This window comes from Cyprinus carpio, chromosome A5, assembly GCF_018340385.1.
Source record: "Cyprinus carpio isolate SPL01 chromosome A5, ASM1834038v1, whole genome shotgun sequence".
In the NCBI taxonomy this organism is placed as follows: domain Eukaryota; kingdom Metazoa; phylum Chordata; class Actinopteri; order Cypriniformes; family Cyprinidae; genus Cyprinus; species Cyprinus carpio.
The window spans coordinates 7,247,292-7,264,195 of record NC_056576.1 but is presented as its reverse complement, the minus strand read 5'-3'; the positions used below and the strand labels follow the sequence as shown (position 1 = coordinate 7,264,195).

At 34.7% G+C, this 16,904-nt stretch overlaps 1 protein-coding gene across 2 annotated transcripts in view; it reads left to right on the top strand.

The window, feature by feature from the left end:
* Window positions 1–16,904, top strand: part of LOC109091795 (nipped-B-like protein A) — a 43,845-nt gene that overhangs the window by 1,800 nt on the left and 25,141 nt on the right. For both annotated transcript variants that reach the window (XM_042752322.1, XM_042752323.1), the window contains exons 2-11: window positions 470–619; window positions 5,899–6,064; window positions 7,006–7,142; window positions 8,170–8,278; window positions 9,841–9,995; window positions 10,103–10,158; window positions 11,319–11,688; window positions 13,953–14,663; window positions 15,988–16,152; window positions 16,590–16,757. In XM_042752322.1, coding sequence (XP_042608256.1) covers window positions 556–619; window positions 5,899–6,064; window positions 7,006–7,142; window positions 8,170–8,278; window positions 9,841–9,995; window positions 10,103–10,158; window positions 11,319–11,688; window positions 13,953–14,663; window positions 15,988–16,152; window positions 16,590–16,757 — 2,101 coding nt within the window. In that variant the 5' untranslated portion in view covers window positions 470–555. The remainder of the gene's footprint in view (window positions 1–469; window positions 620–5,898; window positions 6,065–7,005; window positions 7,143–8,169; window positions 8,279–9,840; window positions 9,996–10,102; window positions 10,159–11,318; window positions 11,689–13,952; window positions 14,664–15,987; window positions 16,153–16,589; window positions 16,758–16,904) is intronic.

Below are 16,904 nucleotides of genomic sequence, written 5' to 3'. Positions count from 1 at the left end.
TATGTTGTTTTGGAATGTGTGTAAAATGTGTTCTTGTTTATGTGAGGTCTGCTTCTTTGCATCTGCTCTTTTGTGCTTGTTATGTGCTTACCATCTCCCAGCTGTCATTGGCCCCCTGAGAGAGACAGGGTTGGGCTTGCATATCTTATGAAGGGTGTGTGTCCATGGTCCATCCTCTGTCCGTTCAGAGTGGGTGTGTCCGTCAGGCTGTCTGTACTGTTGTAGATGTTATCAGTCTCACATAATGCTCCTCTACGTGGCAGTTAGTGTACACAGAAATCAACACACATGTTACAGACAGTACGTCTGAGTGGATTCTGCCAAGAAGCGTAGTGTCTGTTTTGGAGCAATGCATGATTTATGTTGATCTATTCACAAAGTTGTTGTTAAGACTCCATAACAAACAAATGAAGCATGTTAAACAACATCCTATGTCACAACCTCATTCAAACACTTTATTTCCCCCCAGGATTGAGTGAGATGTGAGGGATGGTCAGTGTATAAATATCTCTTTGGAACTCTGTGTGCGTAAGACTTCTGTGCCCAGCCGTCAGTATGAATGGGGACATGCCACATGTGCCCATCACATCCCTTGCTGGGATCGCTGGTCTCACTGACTGTAAGTACACTCATCACACTACTCGTCATTCACATTTTCAGCGGCATTAGTTCTGGAAGTATGTTTTCTAATCATCTTTCCCACTAGGATTTTAAAAAGGTTTTTGTTAAAATGTTATAAGCTGTGAACTAACCCAACATAATCACAACATTATAAACCTTGATTTGGAGCAGAAAATATTTGAAAATTGGGCAAAACAACAAAGGTTCAAAACTGTGACGTAAGGGCTTTAGTGAGGGAAGGAACTACAATTGCATAAAAAATTACAAATGACAATCAAATTAGAATCAATGGAGAAATAGAAAACTATTAATTTAAAGGTAATGATTATAGAAACATTATATTTTTGGTTTTTCGCAAATATTTAAGTATTAAGGGAGACTGACTCAATTACATCATTTGTGATGCTTTATGGACTTCAACAAAAGCATATACCATAGATTAACAACCTTATATATCACAACAGAAAAATTCATATGTATTTTGTAGAGATATTTTTTAGCTTGTAGAGAGACCTGTCTAGTAACAGTGATGACTTTGCCTTGGTGGCGCTGTTATATGGGTATTAATTTGAGCCCGACCGATATAGATATTTTGGGGGGGCGATTCCGATATTAGGGGACAAAAAAATATTCTTTGGGATATTCTTTGTGTTTATTATAATACAGTACCATTCAAAAGTTTGGACACTTTCCCATTCGTGCGTCCAAACTTTTGACTGGTACTATATATAGAATACAGTATATACATAAATAGAATATATATATATATACATAAACACATTTTTTGCAATGATTACTCAAATGTGGTAATCAGACACTTATAATGATGTGACAGAGATGTGTAAAGGAGGCAGGGTATTTAACAGTTTAACAAACTTTATTATCCAAAATTAGTCTGACATCAGTGGACTGAACAGTAAAGTTGAAGTTTATTCAGCTTTATTTCAATTCAGTTCCATTCAACTTTATTCTGTTGAAGTTTATTTGAATTCAGAAGATTCATTCACGGATTTGTGCTGCTATCTTCACACACAAACGAAACTTTCTAGAGATGTGTGAAGTGTGACCCCCATCTGCGTTTTACTTTCTGTCATAAAAAATGTTCATATCTGCGACAGGTTCATATCGGCCGATAAAATCAGTGAAACAATATATCGGACGAGCTCTAGTAGGATTATGGGTAGCACAGTTCTTCACCTCCTCGTGACATGAAGTTAAAATCACACTTGTGGATTCTCTGATACTTGAAAGCTTATGATAGGTCTGTCCTAAACAGTTTATACATTGTTAAAAATTCATCTCTGTGGTCAGAATGGTATTTTTTTTACTTTTGACAAAAATTTTTTTACAATATCATAGGGATGCACTGAAGTTTAGGCCACCGAAAATTATCTGCAAAAATGGCATTTCCGGTTTTTGGCTGAAAGAGGAATATACGAGCCAAAAATATATGGCGCTGCGCATTTCCCAGCAGTGTTAAAGGGTTAGTTCACCCAAAAATGGAAATGATCTTGTGTTTTACTCACCCTCAAAGCATCCTAGGTGTATATGAGTTTTTTTCTTTCAGACGAATCCAGTTGGAGTTATATTAAAAATTATCCTGGCTATTCCAAGCCATATCATTGTAGTGAGCGGGTGTTGCAGTTGAACAGTCCACATGTCTTCAAATAAAGCTCACGCATTCTTAATAAAACGTGGTGCAGACGGCACTGGGGGATGAATAAAGGCCCCCTCTAGCGAATCCATGTGTTTTTGTAAGAAAAATATCTCAAAAGTATATTTCATATTTCAAAAATAATAAACACTTTTCTCTCACTTCCGTTATCTGTCATACGTGGATCCGTTCCGGCGGATGACGCAGCCGTAATATGTGCAGCGTGCGCTCCTCTGAGATATCCTAGTCTCTCGAGTTTGTTTATAGGAGCAAAAGAAGCAAAGTTTCCTTACTTTAGCAAAGGAAAACCAGTTTCTTCTTGGTTTATATCGAAATCCTCCATCATTTTTCTTTAAAATCCTCGGTTTGTACTTCTAATTCGTGACTGGCGTTTTGTTTTGTTCTCTCTCCGCATTCGTCACTTCCTACGTCATCTGCCGGAACTGCTTCAGTGTATGACAGTCAGTGGAAATGAGAGAAAAGTGTTTATTACATTGGAACTATGGATATTTTTCTTACAAAAACACATGGATTCGCTAGAGGTGGCCTTTATTCATCCCCCGGAGCCGTCTGTGAACGTTTTATTATGAATGCGTGAGCTTTATTTGATGACTTGTGGACTGTTCAACTGCAACACCCGCTGACTACAATGGTATAGCTTGGAATAGCCAGGATAATTTTTAATATAACTCTGACTGGATTTGTCTGAAAGAAGAAAGTCATATACACCTAGGATGCTTCGAGGGTGAGTAAAACACAAGCTTATCTTAATTTTTGGGTGAACTAATCCTTTAAGCGCATAGGTTTCACTTTCTCTCTAGCTGTCATCACTGCGTGGTGTGACAATATTCTGCTCGATGAATGTGCTTTCCATTGAGTTTCTCATGGCTCCACGCGTGTACTGCTCATGCTTAACAGAAAAGCAAAGTCTGCTAAAATAACGTGCAGACAGGAAATTTGTATGTAGTATTCTTGTTCCTGTTTGCGATAGCATTGTAATGTGGTGTAGTTCAACTGTATTGGGCAACGCTGTTTAAATGACGCTACCCTCCAGTGTTGCTAACTTCTTTCAACTGAAAGTAGCTAAAGCCTGCCTGAAAAGTCGCTAAATATCACTAGATGATGTCATATGTTAATTAGCATGTTCACAGTGTCATTGCGTCATGTTGCCTTTTACATTTGTTTGCCTCTCTGTGCTCACAAACTGTATTTTAAAGCAGCCATATTGTCAATAAAACTGTTTTCCCTGATATATTTTTCTGTTTCTGTAGTCATACAACAGAATGAATATGAAATAGTGACTGAAAAGTGGCCCATTAAGACTCCCTAAGATGTTAATCTGCACAAAAATGCTGATTCATAATCAGGACGTCGTCTAATGAAATCAAAAACACATAAGATAAAGACAATGGCTGTGCTGTGATTTCGCCTTTATTTAGAAGCGACAGAATATATTTTTTTTAACTGAAAGCGCTGCTCCTCTCAGTCGCTTGCTGAACAGAGCAGACGCAGAGAGAGGTGTCTGCATGCTGGCAAAGCAAGACCTTGCGCTCGCGGCAGTACCGCACAGTCTCAGAAATTACATATTGTTTTTTCTGGAATTTGCTTGATTTTTGTCTAGGAAGCTGTTTTGTTTGTAGATTGGCTATATTTTTGTGAAAAGTTTCTAGTATGGCAACACTGCTAGCCTCTCATGACGCTATGCTCTGCTCACATGCTCTGATAATAATAGCTTTGTAGGAATATACATTACTTGGATAATTAGTCCAAAAAAGTTATCTGATTCTGTTGCATAGAACTGAATAAAAATAATATTGATATTAATTTTAATATATTTTCTGTCTTTTTTTTTTTTGGTTTACTTTCAATAAAAGTGTGTATTTTATTGGCTTGTATTTTTTTAATTCAGTATCATTAAAATTGAGTTGAATTAAAGTCTTACAATTTTTATATTATTTAATAAAATTATATAAATAGGTCTAATTATTAAAAGCGGTTTTGTTTTTGGGCCAAGTGCATCCAGAATTTTTGGTTTCAGCCCAGAATTTTCATTTCGGTGCATCCCTACAAATATTGTGGGAAGCAGAGCATTGTGCATAATGGTCATTGTAGGTCTTAAGAATGGTTTCCTCTGAAAAATGTTTATAATAAAGATTTTATGCCTTTTTTTTATCATGTATGATAAAACCATTTGTCATATACTGTATTATTGAACTGACGTGTTGCCACAGGTATGCCGTCTATCTTCTATTTAAAACTGGTAATTCATCCTATCAGAATTTAAATTCTTAACGATCTATTTTGTAACTAAGCAATGCACTATAAGAGACTTGAATGCTTTGTTTTTATAAAGCTCTTACATCATTATAAATTTTTTTTTATTTTTTTTTTATTTTTTATTATTATTTACACTATCATTCAGAAGTTTGGGGTCAGTCAGATTTAAGTCACTTCTGCATACCAGGGGTGCATTTATTTAATCCAAATACAGAAAAATAATAATAATATTTTTAAATATTACTATTTAAAGCAACTTTTTAATTTGAATATATTTTAAAATGTATTTTATTCCTGTGATGCAAAGCTGAATTTTCACTATCATCATCATACTCCAGTGTCACATGATCCTTCAGAAATCTTTCTAATATGCTGATTTGCTGCTAAAGAAACATTTCTTATTATTATTGATGTTTAAAATAAAAATGCTGCCTAATATTTTTTGTGAAAAACATTAAGTTCAAATAACAGCATTTATATATATATATAAATTAAGTTTATATATATATATATATACATTAAGTTCAAATAACAGCATTTATATATATATATAAATATACAGTAGCATTTTAAATTGTTGATTGATGTATTATCTTGCAGATCCTATACTTTTGTGCTGTAGTTATTTATAGACGATATGTGGCATGGTATGACACATTTTCTTTTCAAGATTATTTTAAGTAAATTTGTTATTCAAGTATATTCTTTTGGTTATTTTCCAGAAATGAAGCAGTACATTTTAAAATCACTGATTTCCAGCATAACTGACAGCATTGTATATTTTATGTTGTAACACTTTACTTATACTGCATAATAATACAGTGTATAATAATCAATAATAGTCATACTAAAAATTATATTATGTTCTTTAATAGTCTTTATATTTCTCTTGCTTTACATATGTATGATAGGGTGATTTTGTCTAATGATTAACTGTTACTTTGGTGCAGATTAATGCAGTGTAATCCAAAGAAAAAGGCCACGATTTAGATTTTTTTTCAAAGTTTTATCGTTTTCCTGTTTATTATTAATTTTAAAAACCTTTGTGCTGCTTAATAGTTTTATGCAAACCATAATGCTTTTTTTCCAGGATTCTTTAAATAGAAAGTTCAAAAGAATGGCAGTCATTTAAAATAAAGATATTTTGTTGCAGCATCTGGATTATCTTCAGGTTTAGCTGATAAGAAGTTGCTTTCTTGGACTCTAAATTATATACACCATGAAGAGGGGATTTTAGATTGCCTCCGTCAGAACATCACTAGCTACAGTTAAGGTGGCTGTTAGATTTCCCCCCTGGGTGTTCTTGTTATTAAGAAAGCTTTGCCACACTCTGTTTGTGTGTACAGTGTTGAACCAGCTGCCCCTGCCCTCCCCTTTACCGGGCACCACCACTAAGAGCCTGCTGTACAGCGGGCGTGTAGCTGAGGAAGTGGGCCGTCTGATGGACTGCAGGGATGAAACTCTGGTCTCTCAGCTCGCCAATGGCCTCAGCCAGGTCTCCACGGAACACATGTGAGTTTCTACTTACGTTTGCTTTTTACATGCACCACTCTTCAGTATGCCTGCTCTTTCTAAATCTAACTCTCTGCACATGCAGGTCTATCTGCCCCATAAAACCAGTTTTATTTTATTTTATTCAAATTCCATGTTTTCTGTTTTCATTTTTCTGGATTCTGTTTTAATGGTTTAATTAAATTGTAATATATGTCTAATTAATTGAACTCATAAATCTTTAATTACTATAATTACTTAATAAAACAAATTCTGAAAATAGGGCCCAATGAAATGTTTTATTTTTTTCAGAAATTGTTTTATGATTTTAAAAAAAAATGATCAAAAATGATGCAAATCAAATGAATGCATAAAACTATTAATGCATGCATGTGAATGTGTAAATCTTTTAAAGTGTTGCTCAAAATAGGTTTACATTTTAAATAAAAACATGGACAAAAAATGTTTGTTCCTTAAAAATGTTTTATTAAACTCTTATTGTTGTTACTACTTTGAAAAGTACATTCTGCATGTACAGTAGTTATATACTTGTCATAATTTCTTCAAGTTAAACCAAATGTTTATTTTAATAGGTCGTAGTGGAGACCTTTGAGATTCTGTTTTCTCAAACTAAATGGTGAAATGCTGATGTCCTAAAATGAGATGACAGATGCTTAAAACGCCACAAGCATCAAGAATGTGTAGTACACAAAACTGTGCCACTCATTCACACATGCAGACATAGACTTTTGCAGTTTAATATCCGCAGACTCTAGTCCATAGCACAATTTGATTAAGTGCACAGCCAAATTATCTGAAAGTCTGGTGTTATAAAGTAAATGTCATTTTTATAACTGGATTCTGTGATTCTGACAGTATTTTCTGCATTCTGGAAATCATAGGGCCCTTTGTACTCTTTCAGTGGTCTGTGAGTGTGTGAACTCTGATATGTTTTTTCACAGAGAGCTGAAGGACAGCCTTGGCAGTGATGAGTTGGAGGGAGATGTGCCAGTTCTGCTGCAGCTTTTGGTGTCTAGGAACCCCAGCATCTTCAGGAATAAGACTGCGCCTAGCATTCCCCAGTATGCGGACCAGGCGGGTAAGAGTCAATCCGAGCATGTAGGGAAACTAATACTACTACAAGCTTAACAGATTGCCCTTGCAACAATGCTTACTTTTGGGTTGCTAGTTTGCGGTCAGGTTACTTTTACCCAAGCAATTATATATGATGAAATATGTGAATCTGTCTACAGAATGTTTAGTTATCTTTGCAGCTTGTGTCCTTCTGATAAGACAGACTTTGCCTCCCTTTTCTTTCCCGACATGTTCATTTTTCCACCAGAACTACAGAAAGAGGCATTGTTTTTTTTTCTGACCTTCAGTTATTCAAAGAAAATAACATTTATGAAACGATGGAAGAAAGAAACGAAAGGAATTGTTTCTCTAAAATCTGTTACGGAGAAATAAATCATTTGATTTTGTTTTAAGTTATGTATGTCGAAAGAAAGGAGTTTTATGTTGATATGAAAAGTATGTAAATGGAGATATTTTCCACATCTAATACAGATGCCACTGCACCATTCTTCAGCAAAAGCCTCTTTACAAAGTCTGCATTACATTGACAGCATCACAAAACAATACAATCTAATTTTCTGCCAGAACATGTGTAGTGTGAATTTAGACTATCATTGCAAAGCACATCAAATTTGTCATTAAAAAAACAGCCCCATTAGTGCCTAAAAATAAATAAAAAAAAAACTTTTGGACAACATACATTACTTTAACATGTGATGATGGAATTGGTACATTAAAATGCATGAAAGAATAATAATAAAAAAAGGAGTATATTAAATATAACAATTCCTTATATAATATAATTTATGATATAAATATTTAACATCTGTTTAATAAATATTTGTTGTTTTAAGTTTTGTGACTTCATTGCAGTGACTTTTTGACTGAATTATTTAATTCTTTACTATTTTCCTAAATGGCATGAAGTAATGGTTTTACCTGGCTCATTGGAACCCTTTACAGTCTTTTTTGGTTTTTAAAATGTTCTTACAGTTGCTTTTGTGCCTGTTGTTTCTCATCCAGACTATTTTTCACATTCTTGTATTTCACAGGTATAAGTCAGCAGTCAATGGCACCGCCGTATAAAATCACACATGGCTCCATGCAGGGAAGTCCAGTCTCTGCCAATTACCAGGCCTCTATGTCCCACAGCCCCTCTGGGTGAGCCTGCCTTCTAATTCAGTTGTTATGTGGACTAACTAATGCTTCTATTTGTGTCATGTATAGTTTGTTTTCGTTGTACGAAGCTAACCAACAACTGCTGTTATTTACATTTAAAGCCATCATCCAGCATGTTTCATAATAATGTGTGTGATTTAATGTGCATTTGAATTGGTATTAACCATTAATGCTGCACTAAGGAGAAAACAAATATAAATGTCATGAATTAAATGTGCTGCAGGTTTCAGAGTGAAGCACGGCTTGTTCTTTACACGCAAGCAGTTTATAATCTGATGTTTTCAGTTCACAGTAAATACTGCTCTACAAATGTGCTCTGAGTTTTGGTTTTGCGCCAGCCATCTTCCTGGACATGCAATGAGGACCACTTATAAACCAGCTATTATCAACAAAAGAGAAACTTAAAGGGCCCTCTGGTTTCCAGATAAAATAAAAGCTTAATTGTTTAAAGTTTGAATAAAAAAAAAAATTGCAATAGCAATATTTCTTGTTTTAATTTTTTTTATAATAATTATAATTAAGAGGTGTTTATTATTTGTATTATTATTATTAGATTTTTTGACAAAATTGAATTCTAATTCTCAATTGTAATTTTTATGAGAAAAATCACAATTAGATTTCTCCCCCAAATCATGCAGCCCTATGTTAACATAAAACAGTTTTATAATTATATATTTTATTTGGCTACACTTTAGGGCTGCACAATTAATAAAATTTCTAACCGCGATTGCAATTATGGATGCCACAATTACGTAATCGTTCAAAGCTGCAATTAATCTTTCAAAGTCCACTTATATTATTCTGCATGCTTAAAATGTGTTTTTTTCTTTCTACATGTTATCTTTAGGGTTTTTCCATTGTTTTAGTTTTAGTATAACATTATAATACCATTCATATTTTTACTTTTTTATAATTTGAAGAAGAAACCAATCCGATGTATATTTGACATTTGAAGCTTAATACTATAGAAAAGCACTAAAGGTTTTTCAATTAGTGTTTTCAGCTTGTTTATTTTCATATAAAAATACGGCATGCAGTTGCATCAAAAAAAAAATGGTATAAACATAAATGTTAATTGTGGTAATCGTAATTAATAATCACAATTACAATTTCAATGGAATAATCGACAATTACGAATTTTGTCATAATTGTGCAGCCCTATTACACTTGCATTTTCTTTCTTGTGATGAAGAATATTTTCTTTTAATAAGTAATTTGATGACTAAAACATATGCTGATAAATATCCGCTTTGTGAGATTTTATTTGAGGGCTAAAAAAACTGTCTAACTATACATATGTTGACATTTTTGAAAGAAGTCTTTTATTCTCACCAAGGCTGCTTTTATTTAATCAAAAACACAGTGCAATTTAAAATAACTGTTTTCTATTTGAATATATTTTAAAATTTAGTTTATTTCAAAAAAAAAATATTTCAAATAAATAGCTTGATGGGTTTTTTTTTTTTTTTTTAATGAATCAGTGTTCAAGTAGATCAAGTAAAAATTCTCTGTTGACCCATGTCTCTTCCTTTTCCTTATGATAGGCGTTTTGTGCCGGGACAGTCTGGTTCTGGTGGACGGTTTTTGCCTCAGCAGAGCAGCCCAGTGCCCAGCCCTTATGCCCCTCAGAGCCCTGCTACAAGCTACAGACAGTACCCACACCCTCCAGCCTACAGTCAACACCAGCACCTACAGCAAGGTCTGAGCAAAGATGCAAACATAGGCAGATCTGTACAGAAGCTCTTCCATTGATCGAGACCTTTCTCAGTTCTCTGGCTCATTTGGAATTCATTCTGTTTTTCACAGGTTCAGTAGCAAGCCCGATGATTCCAGGAGGCATGAGAAATGTTCACGAGAATAAGGTATTTAAAAGTCTGTTCTGCATTAATAGTCAGGTAACATATCGCCAGATTTTTTCTGTTTGGCTGATGTTTTAGAAGCGTGACTTTTATTTTGATAGCGCTGAGAACGCCAGCGCCTGTGTGCATGGAGCTCCCATTCTGTTAAACAAAGAAAGTAAATGGTATACAAAAACATACAGCATTTAACTTTGTTATTAGTAATATGCAAATGCTACAATACTTTCTCATCTACCATCAGCATTCAACAAGTATGCATTTATATAATTTAATTAGTCATGTTTACTGTACGCTGTATGTAAAATTAGCGCTAACCCTGTCTTTTTTTTTTTTTGACAAAAATATGATTCCCAGTGCGCATAGACTTACAAGACTGTACTAAGTGCACTGTTGGTTACAATGTTTACTTCCTGTTTATTCACATTTTTAACAAATTAATTGTAAAAATACTATTAGTTAGATTCAAGAAGTTGCCATCTAAATAAATCGGTTTATTTTGCAGAATTTTTTTTTTTTAATAAAGTTTAAATTTTGTTCTTGCATTCATTTTCAAATTGTTTTTAATTTAGTAAATATTGTGTAAAATAAATATAATTTTAGCAGTTATGTAGGTATTTTTTACTAGAATAAATACCCACTTTATATTGCCAATTTGCAAAAAAATTTGATTTCCTGTGCACTCAGACTTACCAGAGTGTACTGTTGGTAATAATTCTGTAATTCTATAATAAGATTTTTTTTTTTCAGGTTCAGAATATTTTTTTCATATTAATTTTCAAATTATTTCTAATTTAAGAAATATTATGTAAAAAATATTATCAGCAATTGCTATGCACATTTTTAACTATACTTTTTTTATTGTATTTGAAATTATTTATTCTTATTATGTATTTATTTATTTATTTTTACTACATTTTACACATATATTGGCTATTGGCCACCCTGTTCTCTAAGATATCGGCATCAGCCATCAAAAAATACAGTTGCCTAAAAAAATCAATATATATATAATGTTCTCTAAGATATCGGCATCAGATTATATATAAATATATATATATATATATATAAAAAAAGAAAATCAAAATTGGTTGACCACTTTTCTTTATATAACAGTAACTCTTTAAGAAGCTGTTCTGATTGTGTATTTCTCTGAAAACCATTAGGATCAGATGAGGGCGGGTTTCACGTCTCACATACTGCAGTCATCTCCTCCTTACACTCCTCCTTGTGATGGGGCTCAAGAAATGCATCTGGGCTCCCCGGAAAAGCAGCGCGGTCTGAAGCCCAACGAGGGAGAGCGGGACTCGGCCGATAAGGCTGCGGTGTATGATATTGTAGGCTCGCCAGCAAAAGACCCCACTAAGCTGATCCTGAGGCAGTCACGGGCCAGGCCAGCAGAGGTGGAGCTTGGGGGGATGTATCCCGGTTCGGACCCAGAAGGAGAACTTGTAGAAGCTCTTGCCGCAATAGAAAGGATGGAAAGTGAAGCGGCCATGGAAACAGAGCGTGGTGCTAAAGAGGTGCAGGATAAAGGTATGATGCAGGATGTCAGTAAATACATTGTCTCCAAAACTGATAGGTGCACTGACATAGAAACTTGACTGATAAATATAACATACATACATGACATATACAGATAATTACTTTTATGTTATGGAGTATAGTTATTGATATATCAGTCATCCCTTATATCTCTTTTTCAAGACATATTCAGGCTGAACACAGTTTAAACAGTTTAGCTATACACTATTGTTCAAAGTCTCTTATACGGAAGTTCTAAGCGGCCATCCATTATAATTTTTTTCCTTTTTGTTTTCTCGTTATAACGACTTAATTTTCTCGTTATCTCGACATAACGAAAGTTTTCTCCCCCTCGTTATAACGACTTAATTTTCTCGTTATCTCGACATAACGAAGTTCGTTTTCTCGTCGTATAACGACTTAATTTTCTCGTTATATCGACATAACGAAGTTTGTTTTCTCGTTATAACGACTAATTTTCTCGTTATCTCGACATAACGAAAGTTTGTTTTCTCGTCGTTATAACGACATAAAAGTTTTACTGTTGCTATAGTAACGAACTCAACTTTGACAGGCATCTGATGGACAGCCATGCAGGCGCTCTTACTGTAGCCTATATTTCAGCAAATTTTGCTTCGCCTAGGTAATAATAACGTCTACAATACTGTATAAATAAAGGCTGATCAATCACTGTTGATTTTTTTCCAGAGACAGTACAACGAACGTTTTGTTTTTGTAATTAACATGTTTAAATGGCAACACCGCGCCATTAGAGCTGCTTGGATTAAACTCACTTTTAATTTTCCCTTTATATGAAATAAAATTATATATAATTTGTAATTTGTAGTAGTTATTTTGTGGCAGATATCATGTGTGTTATAAGCTTCTGTTTGAAAAGAGCGTTCATGTGTACGTGTAGTTTATGTGTGTGTGTGTAGAAAAAAACCATTACAACATTACAGAACAAAACTGAATTAAATTAGCCTATGGATTTTACATATACATCACATTTCTCATCAATATGGTTAACAATAAAGATTAGTAATAAGGAAAAGAAGCACATCAGCCTACATCGTTAAATCCCGTCCTACTGTAGATAAACGGAACATCTCCGCTTATTAACTACCTAATCATTAAATTAAAATTTTATTAAAATTAATCATGAGCCTAAAAGAAGCACAAATATAATATATATTGGTGCAAACAGAATACAGTGATGTCAACCTTGGTTTTGATAAGCAGTTATTGATGAAACAGAATGCGTTGGTGAAACTCATGCATCTAGCAGAACCTTAATACACAAAATATTCATATTGATTCAAGCATTTAACATTTATGAATTAATTAAATGTCAGTAATAAACAAGACTGCACAAATTATAGCGATCACGAGGAAGGTCCGCGTACAGTAAAGTGGATAGTATACAACACCCCATCAGTTACATTCAGGTCTATAGTGCCACCTGCTGGCGCAGTTTTGTAAATTCTTAGAGAAAAAATTAAGTCGTTAGTAACGAGATAAAACGAACTTCGTTATGTCGAGATAACGAGAAAATTAAGTCGTTATAACGAGAAAACGACCTTCGTTATGTCGAGATAACGAGAAAATTAAGTCGTTATAACGAGAAAACAAAAAGAAAAAAAATTATAATGGATGGCCGCTTAGAACTTCCGTACTCTTATGCTCAACAAGGCTACATTTTTTGTTAATAAATACAATAAAAACAAAACAGAAATATATTGAAGTATTATTTACATTACATTTAAATTACATAAAAAAAATGAAATGTTTAAATTTTAAGCCTCGTTACTCCAGTTTTCAGTGTCACATGATTCTTCAGAAATCATTCTGATATGCTGATTTGTTGCTTAAGAAACATTTCTTATTATTAGCCATGTTGGAACCAGTTGCGCTGTTTAATATTTTTGTGGTACCTGTGGTAATTGTTTTCAGGATTTTTATCAATTGAAAGTTCATAACAACAGCATTCATTTGAAATATATATTTTTGGTAACAATAGTTACAAAAAACTTTTTACTGTCACTTTTAATCAACTTAATGCATTCTTGCTGAATAAAAGTTTTAATTTCTTAAAAAATTTTTTTTTGGAGTTTACATAATCAAAAGAAAGAAAGAAGAACTTGTGCTTTTTTCAAAAAGAAAATTAAGCCTGTTATGCCTTTATGACCCATGTTTTGACATTATTTTCATAAATAAGAACCCTGTCCTCAATTTTCATAATAAAAATTATGAATCTGATCTCTTTCTCTCTGTAGATAAGCCTTTGAAGAAGCGCAAACAGGACTCTCACCCTCAGGAGCCTGGCGCAGCTGGAACAGCTGGTTCAGGCTCTGGGGCTCCAGGCGGAGGAGGAGGGGCTAACGCAGGGCACAGGCTCGCCCCTCAGGAGGCCAGCGCCGCGGGCACCAGCGCCAGCCGCCCAGGCCTGCAAGTGAGCTTGGAGCAAGTGGGCAGAGTGGAGGACACCTACATGGGCATGCCCATCCCTGCCAGCGAGGCTCAGCGCTGGCCTCAGGAGCCCCAGGAGGGCGTCACCCCGAAAGCCCTCAAACACAAGCATGACCACGCTCCAGAACACCGGCATCAGCCCGATACCCCGCGGCAGAAGCATAGATCCGAGGTTCGGCACGGTGATGCCAGCACGCAGCGTGCGGCTCAGTCGGGGAGTAAACCAGTAGAGCTTCCTCCGTACATGCTGGGTGAAAACACCAGTTCGGGAGTGCTTAAAAACACCATTCCCAAAATCAGGAAAGATCTCGGAGGAGGAGATATTCCAGAAGGCTGGAAGCAGCCGTGTGTGCGGCTGGAGAGACTGGAACCTGAGATGGACATGAAGAAGACTGTCAAGCCTGTGGTCGTTCTGCAGAAACTCTCCATCGATGAGGTGCAAAGGTTCATGAGAGAGAGAGACTCGCGCGGCTCCAAGTCTGGCAAGAACAGGCTCTCCTCTGGGAGATCTGGGAAAGGTAGGGGAACTCCTTTTATCTGCTCATTCCAGTTAGAATGACGGTTACCCGCTCTGAGAACATCATGATGGAATTGTTTTCGAATTGAATGAACAGCCAAGCGGCAAGATGATGTATTACTTGGCTGCTTGTAAAAGGGTAGTTATGCTAAATGTTTCTTGGGTTTTCCAGCTGGTAAGAGCTGAACTGTTACCACTTTGGCTTTTTTTAATGCTTTGAAATGGATGTTGCTCATAAGTTTTGAAATTGTGTCTCATTTATAATGGCAGATTTATTGTGTGATGGGGTAGAGTTATAGAATACGAAAGGAAGATCAATAATAATAGTACTGTTAAATGGTTGTATTTCTTTTTCTTATTAAAGTAATATTAAATAATTAGTAAACAACAGCTGGTGTGTTTTGATAGTTTTTTTTTTTTTTTTTTTTTTTTTTTTTTTACATTTGTTGGTACGATTGTCATAATTATTTTGTTATTTTAGTTTTTTAAAAATATTATTACATTTTTATAATTCTGCTTTTCATTCATTCATTTTTTTCCTTTTTTTTGTTAGCTTTTGGTTTTTTTTTTTTTTTGTAAATATTTCTTTATAGCTTTATATCTATTTTAGTCGTTTAACTTGTTTTATTTCAGTTAGATGCCAAGACATCATTTCAATTCAAAGTTTAGGTTTTTCATCCAGTATTTGAATTGAATTTATTTCAGATTTTTCAATTAAAGTGTTTTTTTTTTTTTTTTTTTTTTTTTTTTTTAACAATAACAACAATGGTCACAATATCACACTATAATGCCAGACCAATTTTCCACAGTGAAACCTAACATGCTTTTGAACATACTCATTTATTCAACATTTCTCTATTAAGATTTTTTTTTATTCCAACAGCAGTATCAGTTAAGTAAATACTGAATAGTTAAAAGAGTGCAAGAGTAGTTAAATATAAAATTGGGTTTAATTTTATATGTAAAAATATGATTTTATTACCTAACAAACAATACAAAAAAAGCTAATTTTTTTTTTAAATGAAAAACATTCCCACATGTTTTGTCATCTACAACAAACTAATGAACCATTGAAAAGCTAAATGTATTTCCATTTTTTAGTATAAAGTTATCAAGATTCACAGAACAACTTAACAGAAACAATCTTTCTGCTCTTCATGGATATTACTGTAATTATTGTAATAGGCACGCTGAATATTTTTGACATTGCTGTCGGTCTGTGTGTTGAACTATTAAAGTAAGAAATGTTGCATGTTGCCATTACTTAAATTAAACCCTGTGTGTGCTATAAGCAGTGAAAGTTGAATGGACGTCTTTGTGCACAGGTGGAATAGACCCGTCAGTGCTGAAGGATCTTCCTCCTGAGCTGCTGGCAGAGATCGAATCCACCATGCCTCTGTGTGAGCGGGTGAAGATGAACAAACGCAAACGCAGCACTGTCAATGAGAGGCCTAAATATGCGGAGGACAGCTCGGAGGATGAGGAGTACTGTGAGTAGCACCACTGTAATGACAAACTGTCAGCTTCCACACAAAGAGGAACACCAAATCAGATGCAATATTAATCAAGTTTTTCATTATGAATCCTAACCTAACTGGAAATTGTCTTAGTTCACAAGGTGCATCCTGGGATGCTTTTTAAACAGTACCGAGTTCATGTGCATGCTGGACACTTGTTGACTGATTTCCCTTCACTACATCCATTTAAAAAAATAAAATCCAAACTGCAGCCAACAAGTTTCACTCATATAAATTGCTAGTAAATTTCACAAGTAATTACAAAGAAACTACAAATAACATTAATAAAATTAAATGTGAAATTTTGAAGTAGAAAATACTGTTTCACCCTCTCTTATAAAGCATACTTCAGCAATCCTTGTGTTATTTACAACTGTGTTTACATTTTCGGGCTCTGTTTTCTGCCCCAGCATCTCGTAAACGTCAGAAGAAGGATCGTGATAGAACATGGGAGTTTGAGGAGCGCGACCAGAGGAGTTCAGGAGAGCATAGAAGAGGAAGCTACGATGCACGTAGAGGCTCAGGCAGCCGATACGACGACTCTGATCAAGATTCACCTCCTCCCAGCCTTAGTGACGGTTAGCTACAAACTATTCAGAGTTCATGAAATGGATTATTCACTCAAAATGAAATTCTGTCATCATTTACTCACCCTCATGTCATTGCAAACCTATAAGACTTTCTGTCCCTCCACTGAAAGTCCAGGTAACAAAAATGTAAAATAT